Source organism: Anthonomus grandis, chromosome 10 (genome assembly GCF_022605725.1).
Source record: "Anthonomus grandis grandis chromosome 10, icAntGran1.3, whole genome shotgun sequence".
In the NCBI taxonomy this organism is placed as follows: domain Eukaryota; kingdom Metazoa; phylum Arthropoda; class Insecta; order Coleoptera; family Curculionidae; genus Anthonomus; species Anthonomus grandis.
In genome coordinates, this window is record NC_065555.1 from 4578158 (window position 1) to 4602523 (window position 24366).

Consider the following 24366-nt stretch of genomic DNA (forward strand, 5'->3'; position numbering starts at 1 on the left):
CACTGTCGCCATATTTTATTTTGAAAAAGTTTGAGAATGTTCAATTTTACCAAATAAAAAAATAGCATTTTATTTGAATCAGTTATTATCAACAAAAGAAAAGTAATTCCTCAAGACAAAATGCCTCCCCTAGAGGTAGCCGCTTCCGCAAATGAAGAGCCGGCGCCCTCCAATCCAGTGGTGGGTATTATTTACCCTCCACCTGAAGTTAGAAGTATCCTTTTTACCAAAGAAATTACTCGTTACAATTTATGTCTAATTAATCAGTGATTACGTTACAGAGATCCCCAGGCCATTTTAACCCCAAAAAAATATTTCCCTTAACAGCTTGAAAAGACATCGTGGACAAGACTGCCAGTTTTGTGGCGAGAAATGGACCGGAATTCGAGGCCCGAATCAGACAAAACGAACTGGGTAATCCCAAGTTTAATTTCCTGAATTCCGGCGACCCGTATCACGCTTACTATCAGCATAAGGTTAATGAGTTCAAAGAAGGAAAAGGTAAATTAATACACTTGTAGCGCCAAAAAATTGTTTCATATTGCAAACGTTTTTAGCACAAGAGCCGAGCTTATCCCAAGGCATTTCGAAGCTAACAGTCTCCGCTAGCCAGCAACAGAAACAACATGAAATCCTTAAGCAAATCGAGCAGCAGTTCGTCCCCAAAGATCCCCCTGCGGACTTTGAATTTATCGCCGACCCTCCATCTATTTCAGCTTTGGACTTGTATGGTTTTATTTTGCAATTTTATTTAACACTTTTATCAATTAATTTATAGGGATATTGTCAAGTTAACTGCACAGTTTGTCGCGAGAAACGGCAGAACTTTCTTAACCCAGTTGATGAATCGGGAACAGAGGAATTTTCAGTTTGATTTTTTGCGGCCGCAGCACTCATTGTTTCAGTATTTTACCAAATTATTGGAACAGTATACTAAGGTACCCTTTAATCAGATAGATATAGGATGTGTGTGTAAGTAAGTGGCTTTACTTTTAGGTGTTGATTCCTCCAAAAACCTTGCAGCAAAAGCTGAGAGATGAAGTGAAAAGCTCTCAAGCTGTTTTGGATCTCGTAAAGTATAGAACTGAGTATTTGAAGTATATGGAGGCTCAGAAGGCCAGACAGGAGGAAATACTTGAAAGGGAAAGAAGTAAGTTTATTGGCTATTGTGTGTTCTTTAAAAACTATTGTAAATCTAAAGCTTTTTTTGGCTCATTTTAGTTGCTTATGCCCAAATCGATTGGCATGACTTTGTAGTAGTAGAAACCGTTGATTATCAGGCCTTTGAAATTGGAAATTTCCCTCCTCCGACTACTCCGGAGGAGGTAGGAGCCAGAATGTTATTGCAAGAACGTTTAGAGGAGGGCGAGGATATTGAGATGCAGCTCGAAAGTGACGATGAGGACAATGTGGAAGAAAGAGTAAGTGGATGAATAATAGTAATTTTCTAAAATCCTTTAGTCTCACTTTTGTATGAAGTAGATTTGATTTTATTTGTTTTGGTGTTGAAACCTTTAGAGGAATATTGTGCAACTTTTCAGATATGAATTGATTCAATTTGGGTCAGTAGAACTTGCTTTATCTATAAATTTGTAAAGGTCCTCCAGTTCAATCTTTTTTTTATATAAACTTAAAATTCTCCCTTTCTAATGATCAGATTTTATTAATTTTGGTCTTAAAACTTTTGGAAGAATATTTTGCAACTTTTAAGACGTGAATGATTCAACTTGGGTCAGTAGAAATTGTTTTATTGATAAACTTGTAAAAGTCTTCTAGTTTAGCCTCATTTTTATATAAAGTTTAGTTTCTTCCTTTTTAATGATGGGAATTTATTAATTTTGGTCTTGAAACCTTTGGACGAATGTTCTGCAACTTTTAACATATGAATGATTCAAATTGGATCAGTAGAACTCATTTTATTTATAAATTTGCAGAAGTCCCTCCAGTTGAACCCCTGTTTTATATAAAGTTAAAATGCTCCCTTTCTAATCATCTGATTTTATTAATTTTGGTCTTACAACCTTTGAAAGAATGTTATGCGACTTTTAAGATATGACTGATTCAAATTGGATCAGTAGATCTTGGTTTACATATAAATTTGTAGAAATCCTCTAGTTGAATCTTACTTTTATATGAAGTAGGAAATATCTGCTTGCTAATAATCAGATTTTATTCATTTAGAAGGATGTTCTGCAACTTTTAACACATGAATGATTTAATTTGGATCAGTAGAACTTGCCTTATCCATACATTTATAAAAGTCTTGCAGTTGAACCCCTTTATTTATATAAAGTGGAAATTCTCCCTTTTTAATGATCGGATTTTATTCGTTTTGGTCTTAAAACCTTTGGAAAAACGACCTGCAACTTTTAACACATGAATCATTTATCTCCTCTAGGACTCAGGTTTGTCTCAAATGGAGGATAGAACGCATTCCAGAAAACCGGGACGCGACAATAATCAGGTGCAAGATATGGACGAGGAAAGTTCGGAGGACGAAGGTCCGGAAACGTCACATCAACCGGCCATACAACCACCCTTGCCCCCGGTACCTGACAAGGTGGTCGTTAAAAAGTACGATCCTAAGCAAGGTAACGATTTTTTTAAACATTCTTGTACATTTGTGACTTAATAAGGGGGGTGACGGTACTAAGAAAACTACAAATACATCATTAAAATTGTGTTATTTAAAAGTAAAAGAATTTCAACTGAGTTGCTATTTAAAGATGAAATACATATTAAAGCAGTAGTCAGATTTATGATAAAAATACCATGCTATAAGGAAACACTAGGACATGGACTAAATACAAGAAACGCTTCTCAATCCCAGACGCACTTATTATCTTGGTCCGAAAATTTACAATTGGCTCCTAAATATGTTAAGAACAACAACATTTTATAAATGTCTGGGTATTAAGTAAAAACTTTGACAGGGATTTTTTATAGAGTAGGATGGGAATATTGTCTGACTTCTATTTCTATTGTCTTGATTCAAGTGTACTGTCATAAATATTAATGCATACTGGTGCACCCACAGGATACAATAATTGTGCATTAAAGTAATTTAGTCTATAAATTTATAAAGTAGGAGAATTTATTTATATTTATAACACTAATTATAAATGTATATATAAATATTTTTTAGTTCTGGCTATAGTTGTAGACTGATTACTAAATAAATAATTATTATTATTATTATTAATTGATGCTTTTTTAGCTCCAAAAGTGACCAGACCTACTGCAGGCGATGACTATCTGGTCTCGCCGATTACAGGCGAGAAAATTCCGGCCAGTAAGGTGCAAGAGCATATGCGTATTGGTTTGTTGGATCCCAGATGGGTGGAACAGAGAGATAAACACGTCACTGACAAGGTAAGAGAGTTTAATATGATTATTGCAAGGGACTTGTTTGGATATATAAAATATTGGAACAACAGGTAGGGTCAAGTGGGGTAATGTAAATGAAATATGCAATTTTTATAAATGTCAATATTTTTAAATATATTTGTAAATAATTTGAAAATCATAGGATATATTATAGCCTTCCTTAGAGTCTTTACTTTTGATCTAAGATGGTTTCCATCAAGTTTTTGGCAGTTTTATGGAATTATGGCTCATTTACAATTACCCGGTGCTATTTACAATTTCCCCTGATATTTGGGGTAAATGTAAATTAATTTTAGTCTAAATATGGGTGATAATGTTTTAAAACAAAGGGTAATTGGAAGCAAATGGGCCGATAATAATTTTTCCTTGACTAACATTATGGTAGTTTTATATCAAGATCTGTCATTTACAATTACCCCATGTGCAACGTTTACAAATACACCATTAAATAATACTAAACATTTGAAAGTAGTTTTTATTAAAGAAAAGATGCCTACAAAGACACTTCTTAAAAAAACATAAAGAAAAATTAAAAACTTAACTCTAGTTAACCCAGTTTTTGCCCAATTATGGTCTATTTTTCAAATACACTAACATAGCCAGGAAAAATATACAGCAATTTTTTTTTCCAACTTAATTTTGGGGTCTGGTAAAATTGCTACTATTGAGCTGAACTCAATCTCTGTAGTTGGTTCTTCTCGAGCAGCAAAAACAGTAGAATGTTTATCTTCTCTTCCAAAACAATTGACATAGATTTCCCCCTCATCTATAGATACTTGTTCAATGCATACTACATATTGATAATGGTTTGTTTTCCTTGGGCCCCCCAAAAAGTCTATCATTAAAAACATGCTGGGTTTAAGTTTGTTTCATTCTGGCTGTTCATAATCTACTTCTTTCGAATTTTCTTTTATGCAAGATTCCAGAAAATCAGAATCATCTGAGCTATAATTATTTGTATTGTTTTCATCGAGGTCTTCATTGTCTGAATCAGTTTCAATTGGATTTTTCTTTTTACCTGTCTTTTTTTGTTTCTTTTTTAAATCTTTATTTTCTTTATTCTTATTTTTCTTGACTTCTTTTTCCCTTCTTTGAGCTTCAATAAATTTCATTTTTTCCACGACTTTTTCATTAGTAAGTATTTCACCGTATTTTACAGACTTTAATCTTGGTACTGGATTAATTCTTCTTTTAACAACCTCTAATTTGTCGTAGCTGGTATTCAGTGCTTGACAGAAAATATATATTATTTTACTTGGGGTTTTAATTAGAGTTTTATGGGTAGAGATCGAAGGAATAGCAAGTTCAGGACCAGAGATTTTAGAAACGTTTTTTTCCAAATTTATATCAAGTGTGTTGTTTTCTAAGGTAGTATTGGCTTGATTATTTACACTTAATATTTTAAGATTTTCAATAGGAGATTGCCTCGGAGTTTGCTCTTCAATATTTTCTGTAAATTGTGTAGGGCTAGTGCATGGTGTGGATGAGTTTTTAGATTTTAGCTGATTTTCTTTATACCTTCTTAACAAAACAGGATTAAAATCTGCCTCAGGAAATTTTGTTGAATCAACTGGAAATGTGCCAGTAGAAATAAAACCTTTAACGATGTTATCATGTTTCGTAGAATCTCTCCAAACCTCTCCTAATAACTCAACAAATTGGGATTTTGATAACCTTATGTTACTTTTACCAATTTGTTTTTTCGTGAAGGTTATTAATTTTTTTGTCCAAGCCGTTTTCACTGGACCGAAGACACATTTATCCAATGGTTGGATCTTATCAGTCAAATGACTCGGAAATTTGTAAACTTGAATGTTGTTATCAAGTGCCGCATTTACAATACGACAGTTTATGTGAGAACTATGCCCATCATACATTAAAAGAGCTGTTTGATTTGGTGTTCCCCGTGTCCTTCTTTTATTCTGAACCTCTTGCACAAAAGCTGTAGAAAACCATTCAAAAAACTGGGGTTCCTCCATCCTACCATTGGATGAAGTAGTGTATAGGGTCCATGGGTAAGCTTTTTCTGAAATCCATCTTGGTTGAACTGCTGCTCCTTTAAATAGTATATAGGGGGGCAAATACGAACCATCTGCACAAATTGTTGCCAACACTGAAATGGATTCTCTGCCTGATCCTCCTGTGACACGTACTAAAGCTAAAACCAAAAAGGAAGGTAATACAATGTTAGTTAAAAATTATGGAAACTTACATTTTCCTTTTTCTCCTAATGCCTTTAGTTTGTGTGGATCAGTACCAAATCCACTTTCATCAGTGTTAAAAATAAATGATGGTTTTTCTTCCAAATTATAATCCTTAACAAGCTGCGAAAGTTCATTATAAAAATCGTAAACAACTTCAGGGTCTCTGGCGTCTTTTCTAGTAGTTCGGGTTTTTTAAATGAAATTGAGGGATTTCGTTTTAAAAACCCGTAGTACCAATCGTCTCCGGGTATACCATCTTTAAAGGGATTTTTAATTTGAGAAATCTCGACATATTGAGCCACAATATTCTTAATTTCTTCTTTGTCACAGGGATAACCCATCCTAGCACGAGCTTTAATACACTGTACCAACTTTTCTTCTTCTTCTTTTGACAACACTGATGGACGCCCAGCACCTATTTTATCTACAGAGATATTGCGTCCTTTAATTCGATGAAAAATACAGGATTTGGGAACACCGTAAAAGTTTTCAGCTTGTTGATATGTCTGGTTTTTATTGAGAAAATCCTCCACAGCTCTTCTTAGATCTTCTCTGCTATATTGAGGTCCCTTCTTCGTATATTTGCGAGGCATTTCTGAGAAAAGAACAGTTATTTACAATTACCCTGGATCTATTTTTACAATTTCCCCATAACAAAAATTTTTTTGGGGTAATTGTAAATTATCAAAAATATACAAAAACCCTTTTGTCAAAAAGACACAATTGTTGCTAGTCAGATACTAAGCTGGCTAACTTACCTTTTAAAAATATTTGGAATAAGTATTAATCAATACACACTCAAAATTTTTACAAAAACATTCAACGTTTATAAAACGATTTTTAGTTTTTTCGACACATTTCAAAAACACGTGCGTTAAAACCTCATCCCACGAAATACAAATGCAACCTGATCATGTACATTATAGCCCAAGGTTAAAAGCACCACCTACATTTTAAAGCCCGCGGCTATTTGACAAACACGTCTTTTACATTTACCCCGTTTTTACAATTACCTCACTTGACCCTACATAACAACATAACATTCATCTATTGATATTAACTGAAGCATGGATCTATCAAAATAAAACGCAATATTATATCATTAAAAATTATTACGCTGTACATAATTGTAGAGATACGAGAGAAGGGGAACTAGTATTTATGTAAAGAATACTACTAACTTTATGATAAAAGATACAATAACTTTAGAAAAACCTAAATGCTCTAAAGTGATGGAAAACAAGAAAAATCCATGTTTGATCCATGGTGATATCAATAGACTTGCTTCTGAATTCGCCTATAGTTAATGATTATAAAAAAAATATAATGATTTTCTAGTCAAAATGTTGAACACCAACAAGTAAAACATAAATTAGATCTTATGTTATTGCAAATATAAATATAGAGTGCTCGATGAACATGATTTTTGATCACAAAATGATGAAAATAAAGTTAAATCGAAAAGTGGAACAGTTGAAGAAGAACACATTACAAAAAAATAAACTAGATGATTATGGGAATTATTTTTCGTGACCTTAACTTATAAATTTGCTTTTGTTGGATATAGGTCAAAAAAACTACTTCAGAGAATCAATCTAGGTAATGCTTATTTCAACAAAATGCTCGACATAAATACCTTGTTTAAAATGAATTGGAAAAATAAGTAATAAAATATCTGCTATGCTTGCGGCACTAAAAAGATGTTCTCACATGTTATCCAACAAGACAAAAAAAATGTATTGTATAACAGTTTCATTGAACCTCATTTGAGATATCTTATAATGTGTTGGGGAAATGTTACAATGAATATACTAAATAAAATTCACAGATTGCCAAAACAAAGCAGTGAAGATTATCTATTCATTCAAGTCTGATACACCACGCCAATAGCCTTATAAAATAACATGCATTTTGAGTATACAGCTATATAATATAAAAAACAATTTTGAAGAAAAATTACTACCAAGAGAGAGACTGCCATCGATATGAAATTCGTTAGTGAGGAACTCCATTGTGTCATTACAAAACTATAAGAAAATTGGTAAAAAGCTGAAACTTTTACTGAAAAATAAATAAGTCATGCTGACCCTCAATATTTAATACGATTTACTAAGTATATTTAACGATTAAATATTGTATAATTTGTATTTATTTTTCTGCTATCGGATGTACTAATGTTTCAATTAAAAGATGTAGGCTCTGATGACAGTTTTTTTAAACATTATTAAAGTTTTATAGAAAATAATATAGAGTGAAAAAATAACAATAATTCATTACAGATGAACCAAGACACGGTTTATGCTCAAGGTACTGCAATCGAAGCGAGTCTTAAACTCTTGGCAGAACGTCGTACCGATATTTTCGGTGTGGGTGATGAAGAAACCGCTATCGGTAAGTTTTATGGAAGATGGAGGGTCTAATTACATCCTTGACCGACTTACCTTTTTTTAGGTAAGAAAATCGGTGAGGAGGAAAGCAGAAAGGACGAGAAAGTGACTTGGGACGGGCACACTTCGAGCGTGGAGGCGGCCACCAGGGCGGCCAGGGCCAACATTACTTTAGAAGAGCAGATCCATCAAATTCACAAGGTACTTTTGGCCTTATTGACTTTAAATTAGTTTTATGTAATTTTCGTGGGGGTGTTTTTAGGTTAAAGGACTGTTACCGGACGAGGAAAAGGAAAAAATCGGCCCGAAGAATTTGGGCGGCCCCAAAATGAAGCCTCCGCCCCCTCCGGTCATCAATAAAGCGATGGCCCCACAAGTAAGTTTTTCATATTAATTTCCATATGAAATTTTGCACCCACAAACATAATTAGAGGGTTTAATTGGTGCATTTATATGCCCTTTTTTCTTCGTCATTGTTTAATAATTATATTAATTTGAATAACGACGTCTCTTTTTGGGTTTATGGTAGTTTTAATAGCGAATAGATTTTTAGTTCTTACTTTTTTCTCTACTAATGTTACACGTAAAGTAGCATAACGTAGCGAGGCCTAAACTTCATACAACTTTATCCTTACGAAGTATAGTTTTTTTTTCTTTTCTCTTAGTGTAAAATAATTTGTAAAGGTGTAACAATATCTTCACAAAATATTAAAGAAAAGTATATTTAAATTAATTTTGAAGAACCAGAGTAAAATAAAGCAAACAAGAGGTTAAAAAAGATTATTAGTATTTTTTTATATTTTTAATTTTATTTTATTAACCTTGATCCCCGGTAGTAGTTTTAGCTACCGAAATATTGGTACAAATTAGGTATTTTTATTAAGTAAATAGATTTTTCATTCTTTTCAACTTCCAGAAAACATCAGCTCTTGGGTATATAAAAAAAATTTATTATACCTCAGATAAATTATTGTATTTAAGATTTATTGAAGTTCATATTTCTTCTAAATACGTGAATAAGTCTATTTTCTTCTTCTTTTTAATAATTGAGCGTCTGAGATAGTATTTTCTAAATTTAATTTCACTAAAAAAGTGACGTTACTAGTGACGACGATACCCAAGAAAATACGAAACTCATTAAATAGTACCTTATCACAGTTTATTTAAAAAAATACTTGATATTTTATGAAAGGGGAACAGTGGTGTTGTTTTGTGTCTGTCAAAATAAGTGACAAATTTTTATGATATTATAAAGTGTTTTTTTTTTCATTTCTACATAAGCTCATTGCATCAGATATGTTAAAAGCAAACAAACTTCCCATAGTTCCATGGCATGCTACTTTTAGTCTTTTAATGTCCTAAGGTTTAATGTGAACAATTTCTTATAGACAAATTGTAAGGATTGCATTTTTTTAACTTGAAAAGAAGCGTACTTTACACCAGTGGCGGCTTTTGGGGTAGAGCCACAGTGCCATGGCTCTACCTAATAAACGTTGAAAATAAAAAAAATAATTTATTTTTTAAATTTTACTTCAGTCCAAAAAAATATCTGTATATTAATATTTAATACCAATTATAAAATTAAAATACTGGAACGCAGCCAGTGCAAGATTCCGCAAATTTCGCTAATGCGAATCGAATGAATCGAAGACGTAGTTGTCGCGCCAGGCCCCGTATCGATGCATGTTACATCGAATAATCACAGCAAATGTCCTTGAAACAATGTGGTAAAGCTACGGCAAATTAAATAATTTTGGGCCAGGCTCCAAACCAATAGAATCTTTTCTAGCAAAACGTGCGTGATATTGTTTGTTTTGATTATTCATCGGGCGTTCGCGGTTCCGTAGAGATCTTTTATTTTATTTGGCTGGCGTTTTCGGCTTTGTTGGTGTTTTTTATTTTTATTAAATATTAAAAACAATGAATAACATTAGTTTTTTAAAAGCAAATCCATTTCCAAATTAGATCAAGGTTTGGCCCTACCTCCCTGAACTGTCACGAGCCGCCACTGCTTTACACTCCCATAATTTAAACATAACGATACGGGACACCTTGTATTATATGTCTTACAGCTCTCGATAAACGGAAAATACGAAAGGTACAGAACGCATGCTGTCGATTTACGTATGGAATTAGAAAGCCTGACCGTGTGGCTCACATAATTGTAGAAATTTGGAAAACTAGAATAAACTACATTTCTCAAATTGTGTGCATAAACTTCTTAATACCATTAACACCTCGAATACTCGGAATATTGGCTTTGCATACTGAACTGGACTAGGTTTTAAAATATTTTTTTTTGTCACAATGTAATTATCTAATACCTACTTCTCGATAAATGTGTTAAATCACTTTCTTGTATTGCACGTTATTCTTTTTCTACTCTATACAGGTTTTCCCATAACTAAGTGGACATAGAGCCATAGCATATTCTTTGGTTGAAAATATTAAGATTTGACCAAATTTGTCTATTCCGAAAATTGATAATACCCGTGATTCAGGATTTAGTTTAGTAGTTCAGTTAAGTTTTAATTTTATTTGTTAAGAAATCATACAAAAAGAAACATCGGCACAAAATTTTGGTAGAGTTTGTCTAGCTAAGGAGAGGTACACGGTACACCATCTGTTTCAAAGCTGCGCCAAGTTTTGTCCCCTAATAACGCGCGATGAGCGACAGTAGCGCGCCTTTTTTTAATTTAATTTAATTTAAAGGCACAGAACACAAATATAAGAATTAACGCAACGGCACTGTTTATAGGCAAATCGGGGCGGGGCGATCGATACCGTTGCTTTGGCAGCGGCGTAAACAAATTTACTGCGCAACCGAGCCGAACAACACGTGCTGTACCTTTCCTTAGCTAGACAAAGTCTAATAGAGGGTTGTTGGTGTCGAGAAATTTGAATTCAATGTTAATTAATGTGTGAATTTTTTGTGCCTTAGTGTGCATACGGATTTTCCATCAATATTGCTTAAAAAAGGTATATCGTTGTCGAGTTGCTCAGAGCAACCGTTTCTGAGATACTTGAGAATTTTGAATGCTTTAATTTTTTATTTTCTTCAGTTAATGAATAGTAGGGAATAATGTTTTCAGCATGGTCACGTGTTTTGGAAAGACACGATATCTTAATTTAATTGTTAAATATGTGTTGAATCCAATAATTAATATAATAAACCCTGATCCCGGCAACAAGTTTCGTGGGCAGATAGTGGATGATGTGCTATGTCCGGACACTTTATACCTGTTTCCTACAAGTGAACAAAAAATCTTCAATATTATTATGCATTTACCCAATAAATATTCATCAGGACTGGACGAAGAACCTGTTTTCTTACTAAAAAAAGTTGCTAGCCTTATCAAAAAGCCATTAAATGTAATAATAAACTGTTGTTTTGAAACAGACATATTCCCTGACCAACTTAAAAAGGCAAAAATAGTACCAGTACTTAAAAAGGGTAGCCCTCAAGAAATAAAAATTTACAGACCGGAATCACTATTTTCGTTGGTGTCGAAGATCTTTGAGAGATCGGTCTACGGTAGGCTTGTTGAGTTCTTAGAACAAAAAAGAGTTTTTTCTGCGAGTCAGCATGGTTATAGGAAATCAAAATCTACAGAATTAGCAATCTTTAAAACAATAGAATTTATTGCAAATCAAATTGATAAAAACGAACAGGTAGCTGGCCTGTATTTCGATATTTCAAGGGCCTTTGACACTATTGATCATGAAATTCTTTTCCTTACATTAGAAAAATATGGCATTAGAGGTCAGGGTTTACAACTTTTAAAATCCTATTTAAATAACAGAGAGCAAATTGTTGGTGTCACAGATGGGGGGAAAATGACATACTCTCTTCCAGCAAAGCTAACACAGGGAGTACCCCAGGGTTCTATTTTGGGCCCTGTGTGATTCCTTTTGTATCTTAATAACTTAAATGCAAATATATTAGCTGATCTAGTTAGTCAGTTCGCTGATGACTCATCGGTGCTGGAAAGCGGTTTCACCCAGAACGTGATCTCAATAAAATGCTCTCAAGCAGCTGAACAAATGAAAGAATGGTGTGAAGAAAAAAAACTTAAATTAAATACTGAAAAAACTGGCCTGCTTACATTTTCTAAATTCAAAAAAGACACATCACTCTATGTAAAACTTAATGGTAGGTCTATAGAATGTTTGAGCAGTATTAAATTCTTGAGTATACACTTGGATGGATGTCTCAGTTACGAAAAACACATAAATTACTTAACATCAAATCTGAGCAGCCTCTGTGGTCTTATTCGTAGACTCAGGGATCAACTATCAATAGAAACCATTAAGATTTTTTACTTTTCAAACATTCAGTCAGTGCTGAATTATGGCATTATGTTTTGGGGTAGTGGAAGGGATGCCCAAAATATTTTTAAGGCGCAAAAACGAATAATTCGGTGCATATTTAAACTCGCTCCAAGAACATCATGTGAGGAGTATTTTGATTGGTTTCGGTGTACTTAATGCCCCATCACTATACTTTTTCATTTGTGATGTTCATTAAGAAGCATCCTCACTTATTTCCAACAAATCAGGATGGGTACTTACGAGACATGACGACCATAACAAGAAACAGAGAAGCTCTTGGAATACCTACACACGGGTCAGCTTTCTTTGAAAGACGCCCAACTTATCGAGCAGTAAAGGCATACCACATGTTACCGGGGGTCTGCGACAGATTCAGAGCCGTAATTTATTTAAACAGAGTGTTAAGCGATTTCTTATTGAAAAAAGGTTCTACCCTTTAAAATTCAATAAATAAAAATGTATCTTTATGAATTACAGATTTTTAAGTTTTTGTGTTTATACGGGGTATTTGTTGATTTTAACGTATTACTTTATAATTTTATTTATTTTGCAAAAAATTATTTTAGATCTTTTTAACTTAGGTCATAAGATTTTAATTCGAGTCAAAATTTGTTGACGTTGCTTTGTCTTTTTATTAAGGATTTGGATGGCAATAAAGGATTTTTTTTTTAAATTTTTTTTTTTAATAATGGTAATATCAACAGTAATGAAAATTAAATTTTTGTTATCTTAGAACAAATGCTGAAGGTAGTCCCCGTTAATTTCAATAGTCCCGGAAAGTAATTACCAATAATAACACACCAAACATTTATTTTGAATTCATGCTGGAGGTGACGTTCTATCTTCAAATGAGGATTTTCAATATCCCAATTAGTTTACTTGGAAAAGCCGCTTCGTCGACTTTTGCTGGTTGTGACAGAAACGAGCGAATTTATGTCTCTTCTATAGGTCGGGAAGTAGCAAATTTTGAACAGGAGTGAAAAGGTAAGAATGCAGTTTATGGAATATTTGAGAAATTTGTGAAGGAATATTCGAGATCACTTTAACCAAGTCTGTGGTACAGCTTTTGGAAAATTTCGAATTTTTGAAGGTTGCCTTCTATTTGGAAAATTAGCTTAGAAAAAACGTCCTATTGTAGCATTATCGACAAAGTCTGCGCTATATAAAAATTGCAAAATTTACGTGTATCCAAAAGTCACGGCTTCGATAAAACAGGATGTGACGATTTTTTATTCGAGTTAGTTTCGATTAGTTCTTGTATGTATTTTTGAATAATTTACCCCTCAATAAATGAAAAACTGCATTTACCTAGAAAAGTAAATAATAAATGGTAAATAAAATATTTTTTTTTTATGGCGGCCGTATTTAAAATTAAAGATTCGAGCGACTCGACAAAGGTATAACTTTTTAGAGTAATAATAATTGATAAGCTGTGATTTTCATGAAAAACTCATATACACTGAGGCACAAAAGAGTTGTACCCGTTTTATCACCTCGGGGTGTCGTTGACAACGCTCTCTAGGGTGTACAGAAAAATAACCATTGTATTAAAATTTTTTTCTCCTTATCCAAAACCCTCTACTACCACAAAATTATATGTTACTTAAAGTGGAATATAATTTTATGCTCATATATGCTACTTTAGAGGTTTATTATTATTTTTACGAAGCAGTGGCGATTTTAGGGGAGGTATCAATGGACTAGTAGAATCCAAATACCACAAAACCCCTTTTGTTTTTACTGTTTAGATGCAATTTTAATTGTAAAAGTTAATAACGATACTTTTTTAGCCGCCGAAACCTCAAGTGCTGACCCAAACGGCCCCACCGCCCCAACCGGTGAGTTTGCCGGTACAGGCGCCGATCTTGGCGCCGCCGCAGCCACCTATTATGATGATGCCGGCGCCCCCCATGCCACCGATGCGACCGCCGTTAATGAGTAAGGAACCCTCGCTCCCTCCTCCCCCAAAAAAACACTCCAATAACTATTCAAAAAGATATACAGGGTGATTCATTAATATTGCACGAAAATGAAATGCCGGTTTTTTTGGGTTAAATTATGACGAAAAGTTCGATAAACATATGTCCGAAAGTGCTTCGTTTCCGAGATACAGGGTGTTCAAATTTTCTTAAAAAATCGATTTTTTATTAATATCTAAGAAATGCCTTTGCTGTTTGCAATGTCATTCACACCATTTCTGGATATCTTAATGATGTATCTTTTTGACATATGACAGTTGATTTGTTATTCCAGGGACGTGCCCACGGGGTAAGCGGGTTAGGTTTTTTGTACAAAAAATAGCACCTAGTAGATTTTTTGAACCTCCTGTACATTTTTTGGATGACGCAACTAAAGATGGAATTGTTTCAACTCTTGGGTGTTTTTCGTATCTCCCTCCGTTTTCGATAAAAAAATTAAGAATTGCTTTTTTGCATCCCTCTTTAAAAATACAAGTAAATGCTTTTAAATCACGCGAAAGCAAAGAAATAATTTTCTTCCTAAAATGTAATACTTACCTATTCATAGTGTCGAATATCAAGTACAGCATTAACAACTGCTGATCTAAAAAATACTGCGGAATGTTGAAATTGTAAATACGTATTAAACAAAATTTAGTAAATACTATTATCGTTTTAGTTTTTGTCGCATTCTTTTCGTTGCTTTGAAAATGCAATAAATAAAATACCAGTTCATTTAACATTACTAGGTGTGGCTCAGTGATAAGGTGTTGTTTTTTTCCTGTCAAGTAGACAATTTCCTCATTTTTGTCTAAAATGGAGTACACTTATAGTGAAATGTGCGATATGCACTTTGTGTATGGTCTTGCTAATGGTAATTCACAAGCAGCGAGGCGTATTTACGCGGACAAATACCCTAACCGAGTACTTCCTCATAGTCAAATGTTTACTCGCCTCCATCAACGTCTCAGAGAAAGTGGAAGTTTTAAAAAACTTACAGTCGACAATGGACGACCCCGCACAGTTGCAACCGCAGAAGCTGAAGAAGCAGTGCTCCACGAAATCGAGGATAATCCTTCAACGAGTACAAGACAGATTGCTGCCACTTTAAACATTAGTCAGCCAACAGTGTTTAGAATACTGAAAAATCAGCTTTTGTACCCGTATCACATCCAGCGGGTACAAGCACTTTTGCCAGACGACTATCCTCATAGAGTGGCTTTCTGTCGATGGTTACAACAAAACATTGTAGAAAATCCTCCTTTTTTATCAAAAATACTTTTCACGGACGAAGCTAATTTCTCCAGGAATTCGATAATGAATTTCCACAATAATCACATTTGGGCAGATGAAAATCCACATGGAATAAGTGAAAGTCGCCATCAACACCAATTTTCACTGAATGTTTGGGTTGGAATCATTGAAGACCACTTAATTGGTCCTTTCTTTTTGCAACAAAGGTTAAGTGGAGAAGTGTATCGGCGTTTTCTTCAAGAGGAGTTGCCAACACTATTAGAAAACGTCCCGCTTGACTTAAGGTACCAAATGTTTTTCATGCATGATGGCGCTCCGGCGCATTTCAGCTTAATTGCTCGACAGTATTTAGATAGAGTATATCCCAATCGTTGGATAGGTCGTGGAGGTATACAACCCTGGCCTGCGCGATCTCCCGATCTAAATCCAATAGACTTTTTCCTCTGGGGCCACCTCAAGCAATTATTTTATACCACCCCCATCGAAAATGTTGAAGAATTAAGAAATCGTATTATTGCAAATTGCGATATTATTCGAAACACGCCAGGGATCTTTGAACGTGTTCGCCAGTCAATGCGTCGCAGGACAGACGCATGCATTGCAGTTGGAGGAACTCATTTTGAACAACTCTTATAGCGTACGTTTCTTAGTCCATAGCTTTTCATTACCTTCATCAATTTACTAATGTTTATTCTAAGAATTTAATTAATGTACCTAAGTTTAATTAAAACTATTTTTCAACAGGTAGTACAGTTAATGTCATGTCAAAATTCCAAATTACCGTATTTACTATTCTTCACCCTGTAAATCGATAAGTAGGCATTTTATTATGTTTATTCAAGTTTTTTCAAACGTTTGCATTAAACTAATTTTTTTATCGAAAACGGAGGGAGATTCGAAAAACACCCAAGAGTTGAAACAATTCCATCTTTAGTTGCGTCATCCAAAAAATGTACAGGAGGTTCAAAAAATCTACTAGGTGCTATTTTTTGTACAAAAAACCTAACCCGCTTACCCCGTGGGCACGTCCCTGGAATAACAAGTCAACTGTCATATGTCAAAAAGATACATCATTAAGATATCCAGAAATGGTGTGAATGACATTGCAAACAGCAAAGGCATTTCTTAGATATTAATAAAAAATCGATTTTTTAAGAAAATTTGAACACCCTGTATCTCGGAAACGAAGCACTTTCGGACATATGTTTATAGGAACTTTTCGTCATAATTTAACCCAAAAAAACCGGCATTTCATTTTAGTGCAATATTAATGAATCACCCTGTATACAGTAAACGGCAACAAAATGGAACGAATTCAATAAAAAACGAATAAGGGTGTGTTCGAAAAAACGCTCGCATACGTGGATTACTATTTTTTGTTGCGCATTTTTTTCAAAGTGTAGTCGTGACCAATACCAACTTTCTTTTTTTTGCAGTTTTTATGAATTTAAAAGCCTCTAAAACTTATTCTACTGAAAATAGTAAAAAAGCGGATTTCACTTTTTTATTCTTACTTTTTAATTCCTTTTTCCATACAAAATATGATACATGTCAAAAAATATGGAACAAATGCACTCAAAATTGTTTAAGTATCTAATAAACAAACAAGCATTGCTTAAGGTATATTGTCATGGTAAGTAAATTGTCATATATGATTTGTGTCAGTACGTACTTAAAGTAAATATGGTTCTTTTAAATCAAACTCAATGAATTGAAATTTTGACTTTTTATTGGATACGGAGATAAACAAATTACTCAAGAAGAAGTTTGTAATTTGTTTAAGGCAAAATGTCCGGAAAGGCCCGTTACATGAAGTACAGTCAGTAAAATTGATAGAAAATTTAAAGAAACAGGGATAGTAATTAGTTAGGTCCAAAAATTAATGAAAATACAAAATTGAATATTTTATTAAAAGTGAAAGATATATTTTTCCCCCATATTTCGTCTTCTAAAGTAGGCTCAAATAATGTTGTTAGCCAACGAACAACTTTGCGTGTATTGAAGAAAGAAAAGTATACAAACTTAGATTACTGCATCTGATCTGATACTGATCCTGAGGGCAGACTAGAATTTTCTGAAAATTTGATGGAAATGTGTAACTTAAATCCATTGTTCCATCGGCAGATACTATTTAGTGATGAAGCCACGTTTTGTTTAAATGGTATGGTAACTAAGCAAAATTTTAGGTATTGAAGCACGAATAATCCCCATTGGATGAGAGAAAATCATACACAGCATCCACAAAAATTTAACATGTGGGCAAGGTTTTTAAATAATAAAATTATTGGACTCTTTTTTTGGATCAAATTCTTACCGGATACCGATATTTAGAATTTCTTTAAAATGACTTAATTCCAAATCTCGCAATTTCTTTTCCAAATCCAAATCAGGTTAATATGCCATACAGATCTATCTGGTTTCAACAGGATGGTACCCCACCCCATTTTACTCGTCAGGTACCCGAATATTTGAATGCGGTATTTCACGGACAGTGGATCTGTAGGAGGGTCCTACGGAATGTAAGATCCCCACATCTTACACCCCTGGATTTTTTTCTTTTGGGGGGTATTTAAAATCAAAAGTTTATAAAGAGAAACCGCGCAATTTAGATGATCTAAAATTAGATCTGAAATTAGTTAAAATAATGAAAATACTCTTAGCAATGTTTTGGACGAGTTTTGAAATAGACTAGCATTTTGCCAAGAAGTGAATGGAGAACATTTTGGACACTTAATAAAATAATTAAAATATTTAATTCGTTCATTTATAGTTGTACGTACATTGAATTTTTTTTGAAAACTGCCTATCTTAGCAACAGTTTAATTAAAGTATGGCATGTGATACATCACAATGTTGATAATTTTGAATCCAGAATCCAAAAATGTAATTTACTTACAAAGTGTTCCATTTAAAATAAGAAAGTTAGTATTGTAAGACCACGGCTACATGAGACACCCTGTATACAAAATTTTTGTTGAAAAAAAAATGCGCAATCAAAAATATTAATCGATGTAGCGTTTTTTCGAACACACTTAACTCATCTATTTTTTTATTGAATTCGTTCCATATTTTTGCCGTTTACTGTATACATATAAATGTTTCAGTGTCCGCGCATCCAGGTATGCCGAGCTTCGTGACCCCGATGCCGCCGCCGCCGATGGGCGGCCCGCCGCCGCCCATGGCCGTACCGATGAAACACGCCCTGGACGTTATGGGCGACGACGAGCCGGCCAATAAGAAGATGCGTAACGAGGACTCGCTGGTGCCCGAGGAGGTCTTTTTGACGCGAAACCCCGTGAGTCTTCGTAATTTACTTAATAATAAAACATCGAATGCTTACAATAAGCCTTGCTGCAAACCATAGACGAGGCATTTGTCATTTCTCGGACAACGATGTCAAATCGATTTTACAATTTTTCGTACAATATTTGCAGGTTGTTTTTTTAATATTGCTACAAAATTCAGGGGCGTGTTTCTTGGACGAAATCAAGCAAAAAAGATCCTATGAACATAAACGTCTTAGATTTTACACTAAATGGTGGTAAAGTTAAAAGAAAAAAACTTATATAGATATTTTTCTGAAAAGGGATATGCATTTTCTAAGCATCCATAGCGTTTTTCCTATACACAAATTAAATTTTTATATTCCGCAATTGGCGTTCATAAGGGCTTTGAACTGAATTTTTTTTTTAAAGAAAAGGCTCTTTCACTTGAAATAAAAAATATTTTTTAATTCTTTATTTTGTTTAGAGCATATCTGTGGTCTTTTCACCTTTCTGGTCTCTTTCTTTGGTGTTCTTAAAAATATCGTGTCTATGACCCTTGTTTCTTTAGTTCGTGGTGTTTGCTTACTCTAGGTATAGTCTAGGCTTCTAGCTTTAAAGTCTGTACTTCAGTAGTAACTTCTTTTGATAAATAAATAGAGAGATTCTATAGTATAGTACACCTATATTTTCCTCTCCATATTTTATACTTTATTGGAAAACTTGAAGTTTGGCGGATCTAGTGGACGTGTTGTTATCAAATTGTCTTTGTGCTCCACAGATGAAGCTTGATAAACAATTATTTAAAGTTTATAGCGTGCTGAAGTTCCTTTTCATTGTTAATTTGATTTCTCAGTTGATAAGTATGGTATTTAAATACTTCTGATGCAAACATTTTTTGTAGTCATGAATCATTGTGGTTGTACAATTTTTAGAAGAATAATTTTTGCTGCTGTCTTAAGGATTGTCAATCTGAGTTGTTTTTGGTTGCTTTAAGTTTGGTCCGATGCACGATTTTCGCATAAAAAAATAAAAACCGTTATTGTGGATAACCATAACGTCTAAATCTAATTATCCTAATCAAGGGGTTACAGGTTCTAATATTAAACCACTAAACATCATACAAAAATGGCTACTCAAAATAATATTTGAAAAAAAAATAAATTGCTTACAACTGATTTATCTATTAATTAAGAAAACCAAATTATTCGACATAAGACAATTAATCATATATACAAAATTTGCTAATGAGAAAATGTCTGAAATGTTTGAATAAGCGAAAAATTTGCCAGAATATATAACAGTATACACTTTTCTAGTAGGGAAAAAGCTTAATTTTGGTATCAATACTTAATAGAGAATTCACCTGTGAAAGCAACATTTTGAAATTCCTGTTTCCCAATATACTGTGTACTATAAGTGCCCCAAATAGAAATTGTAGATCTTTTTCAGATGTACATTAGGAAGATAACTTTGCATATACAGGAGGCATCACAACAGTAATAGAATGGTATACTTTTTGTGCATTTTCCGATTCTACGCTAAAATTTTGAGAAACACAACTTTATGTAACATATGCTATATCTAACTTCAACAAATTAAAAACTTTAAAAATTATTAGAGTCTCGAGGCTTTTGGAGTATTTTTTTATATATCCCAGATATCTGATGTAAATTTTGATTTTCCAAGGATTGAGAGTATTTGTTGGTAATTTTCTGTCTTCCAGACTTTTGACGTTATTTTTTATACCTTCCAGGAATGAGATCCTTTTAACCCTTACAGTACCGAGGTAAAAAAAAAAATAAGTTTGGGGTTTATATTTATTTTACGCCGATAAAGTTGCGTCAAAAGGTACGGAAAATTATTTTAAAAAATATTCGAAAGGGTTAAGGGAGGGATTTAGGGAGTACACAATTGTGTGTCTAGGGAGCCAACATTAGAAAAGCACAATTGTGAAACAAAATTTATTACTTTGTATGGAATGAAATAAAACAGTTTTTATATTTGGTTAAACAAAGAAAAACATTACATTTTAGGCAACGCATTCTGGACCGACTTTTGCACCCTTCTAACCTACATTTAACTGGGTTCTTTATTTATTCATTCTTTGGCCAGTGTTCAAAACTATGAAAGCGTTTGTCTGCACAGGGCAAACTGGAAGGCATTCTTCTCTTTTTTATTTCATTTCCTTCAACGCTAGTCTCTTCCTCTATATTTTCTTGGTATTCTGTTTCCTCCAATACCCGCTTCTTAGTACCGACAATCAGATATTCCCCAAGATTAAGTCTAAATTCCAAAAGATCCATAATATCTTTGCTGCGAAGGTTTTGACTATAACAATCCCTTCGATACTCCATCCAGCTGTTTACTATTGCTAAGTCGAACAAATGTAGGATAGCTTTAAGAGTCCATTTCCGGGTTCGAAAGAAAGATCGATAGTATTCCATCATTTGGTCGCAAACATGTACACCACCCATGTTTTCGTTGTATGATTTAACAATAGCTGGGCATGCTATGCCTGAACGTTTATTTTTTTTCTGTTTTATTCCATCTTTGCACCTCAGTTTTCGGCTGTCTTCCAAAAGCTGTGGATATCATTAAAACAGATTTATTATCTTTCCACTTTGTAATGCAAAGTTTATTATCAGTTCTAACGACTTCTTCTGACTCTCCCCTATTCATTAAACTGTCTTTTTTAAAATCAAACCCTTTCACTCTGTTGGACATAATTGTAGCCGTTGCATCTATATTCAAACTCTTCAATTTGTTCATCAAAGCAATCGTTGAAAAGTATCTGTCAAAATACAGGTAACTATTTTGAGGTAATGTTTCTGCTAGACGCAATATTATTGAGGGTCCCAAGCTTAAATCCCTATCTTTTAGTGGGGTAGTATTGCCCTGGTAGATTTTAAAATCCAATACCAGTCCGTCGGATGTCGTAAGAACGAGATTCTTCAGTCCCACTGGTCTTGGTTTATTTTTAACAAATTGTCGAACTGGACATCTTCCCAAAAAAGGAATCATTTGTTCGTCAGTAGAAAAAGCTGTCTTTTCTTTCAATGGCTTTACATCTATTGCGAACCAAATCAATTACCGGCTGTATTCTCCACAATCTATTCTTTTTTTGTACCTCTTCTGATATGCTAAGATTGTCAACGACATGTAAATTTACACGTATCATGTAAAACCTTTGTCGGGTGATGACCCCATCAATTAATGGGAACTTATATTTTCCATTCCAATACATATGTATCTTTGGAAGATGAATACATCCCATCAAAGCATTCATTCCGAAAAATTTCTTTACTTCTTGAGAGGTAAAGTTGTTTTCTTTTGCATTTTGTTGCAAGAAATACTGGGAAGTAAAATTTGCGGCTGACTCAAAAAAATCGTCATCCAAATATTTAGCAAAATATTCGTTTGGAGTTTTTACGATGGATGGAGTATAGTCCTCTTTTACAGGAAAATCCTTGCTTCTAAAATTTCCATGCTTCCAGTGGAGAGTCTGGAAATGTATGAGGGGTAAATCATCTTCTGAATCTGAAGAGCTATCAGCTTCATTTGGTGCTACAATTGGGATCTTTTCGTGAATTACAAACTCATCTTCTTCATCCTCGGACTCTAAATCCGACCAAACCTTGTCTAGAAGTTGGAACAATGCCTCCTCGTCATCCCTTGGATGGTCCAAATCAATAATTTCCTTACTTCTTTCTGTAACAAAGAATTAATTGTATCCAACTTAATTAAAACCAAACCACGTTAACTCCCGTGGCTCACAATTGTGATATACATAACAAAATCATTCTTGGAATCAACAATTTTAAAGATATTTTCAATCTCTAAAAACAATACACTTAATTGAAGTTTATTATACCTATTTAATATTAAGCACTTCTTTTTTCTCCTAAATTCTATAAATAAATAATAACTTATCTGCACGAGCCATTGTTGAAAATCATCTGAAACTTTTCAGGTTATGACAAGAATGCACTGCCGGCAAAATAAACGATTTGCGCGTACACACCTATAAAATGCACTATTCACAATCATGTCGCACGGTTCTCCACCCAGATTAAACATTTATTGATCCTTGTAACACTAGTAAATAAGGAAGTCATAATTGTGACATCGGGTAGCGTAAGGGCTAATTCCAGGCTTTTTAAAAGGCAAATTTTCGCTCTTCCAGGCACTTAATGTCTACCACAAATTGGCAATAATTCTCCGCCTTTTCCAAACTTTTGTTTTGTATTTTTTGTTCTACTTCTTCCAGGCAATTTACCTAAAGTTTGTCTTTTTTTTACGGATTGGAAATACCTGTGTGCCCTATTTCAGGCTTTTATTGTAGATTTTTAAGCTTTTTTTACTTTGTTCCAAAGCCTTGACGTCATTTTAATATCTTGCAAGGATTAGACATTTAAATTTTTTTTTTTAATTTTATTCCAGACATTTAGTATCTATTACGAACTGGAAATAAATTTCCGTCTTTTCTAGGCTCTTGCGATACTTTATGTCTTCTAGACATTTTAGTTCATTTTATATCTCCCAGGAATTTGACATCAATTTTCCTTTTTATTCGAGGCTTTTAAAGACATTTTTACTCTCTTCCAGGAATTTACTGTTTTGAACCAATTTTCCGCTCTTTTCAGGCTTTCCAACGTATTTTCTCTCATCCAGGCATTTTACGAAACTGTGGTCATTCTGCCACATAAAAAATTACTTAATTTTCACTATTCCGAGGGTGTTTTTAAGTTTAGCTTGTCATTTTTATCCCTTTAGGACTAGATACAGTTTTAAAGACTTTTTTTTTGACTTACAGAACCCCGTAAGTCTTAAGGTGCAAATCCCGATGATGCCCGAGAAATCCGAATGGAAACTGACCGGTCAGATGCTGATGTTCACCCTCCCACTATCCGAGAGCGTCGGGAACTTAAAGGCGAAGATCCAGGAGGAAATCAGCATGCCGCCCGCCAAACAGAAGTTGTTCTTTGACGTAAGTGACGCCACTTAGAGGAAGGGGGTTTAATCTTTTTAGTCTCTCTCTCTTTTAGGGTATGTTCTTTAAGGACCAAAACACCTTGGCCTACTATAACATCACTTCCAGCGCGGTGGTGCAACTCCAGATCAAGGAGCGCGGCGGCAGGAAAAAGTAGTTTTATTAATTTACCCGAGTTGTTTTTTTTTATACGAAACTACATTGTAGCAGTGTAAAATTCAGTTTACATTACAAAGTTAATATTAAATAACCTTATACCGATCGGACGTTTGTGTTTTTTTTATTAATGGAATCGGATTGCAATGTAACAAACAACATTTTCTACCTGTGCCAACCGAATGGTATGTTAATAAACAGTTGTACCACACTCTTCACCATCATATATGTACGAAATACGAAAGTACAGTAGACACTCAATACCGTGAACTCAAAAAAACAAAGGCTGTTCACATTATCGATTTATTCACGTTAACGAAGGTTACACTTTATGTGTACTAAACATTTATAATTACCAAAAGTAACAGAAACAAAACGTAATTAACATAACATAAAGTTCATATTCTTACTTAAAAATATTATTTACTGTAA

At 33.9% G+C, this 24366-nt stretch overlaps 2 protein-coding genes across 2 annotated transcripts; one reads left to right on the forward strand and one right to left on the reverse strand.

Moving 5' to 3' along the window:
- On the forward strand, nt 1-24044 carry LOC126741241 (splicing factor 3A subunit 1). The gene is made up of 15 exons (XM_050447617.1): nt 1-214; nt 337-501; nt 558-726; nt 779-938; nt 997-1150; nt 1222-1421; nt 2399-2591; nt 3218-3372; nt 7871-7982; nt 8043-8179; nt 8241-8354; nt 14101-14248; nt 18627-18817; nt 23602-23775; nt 23834-24044. The coding sequence occupies exons 1-15, from the start codon at nt 121-123 to the stop codon at nt 23933-23935; spliced, it is 2268 nt and encodes a 755-aa protein (XP_050303574.1). The 5' UTR covers nt 1-120; the 3' UTR covers nt 23936-24044.
- On the reverse strand, nt 3855-6868 carry LOC126741242 (uncharacterized). Its single transcript, XM_050447618.1, has 3 exons — nt 6350-6868; nt 5600-6186; nt 3855-5545 (listed from the first exon to the last, which is right to left on the reverse strand). The coding sequence occupies exon 3, from the start codon at nt 5364-5366 to the stop codon at nt 4257-4259; it is 1110 nt and encodes a 369-aa protein (XP_050303575.1). The 5' UTR covers nt 5367-5545; nt 5600-6186; nt 6350-6868; the 3' UTR covers nt 3855-4256.
- Nucleotides 24045-24366: the final 322 nt, after the last annotated feature.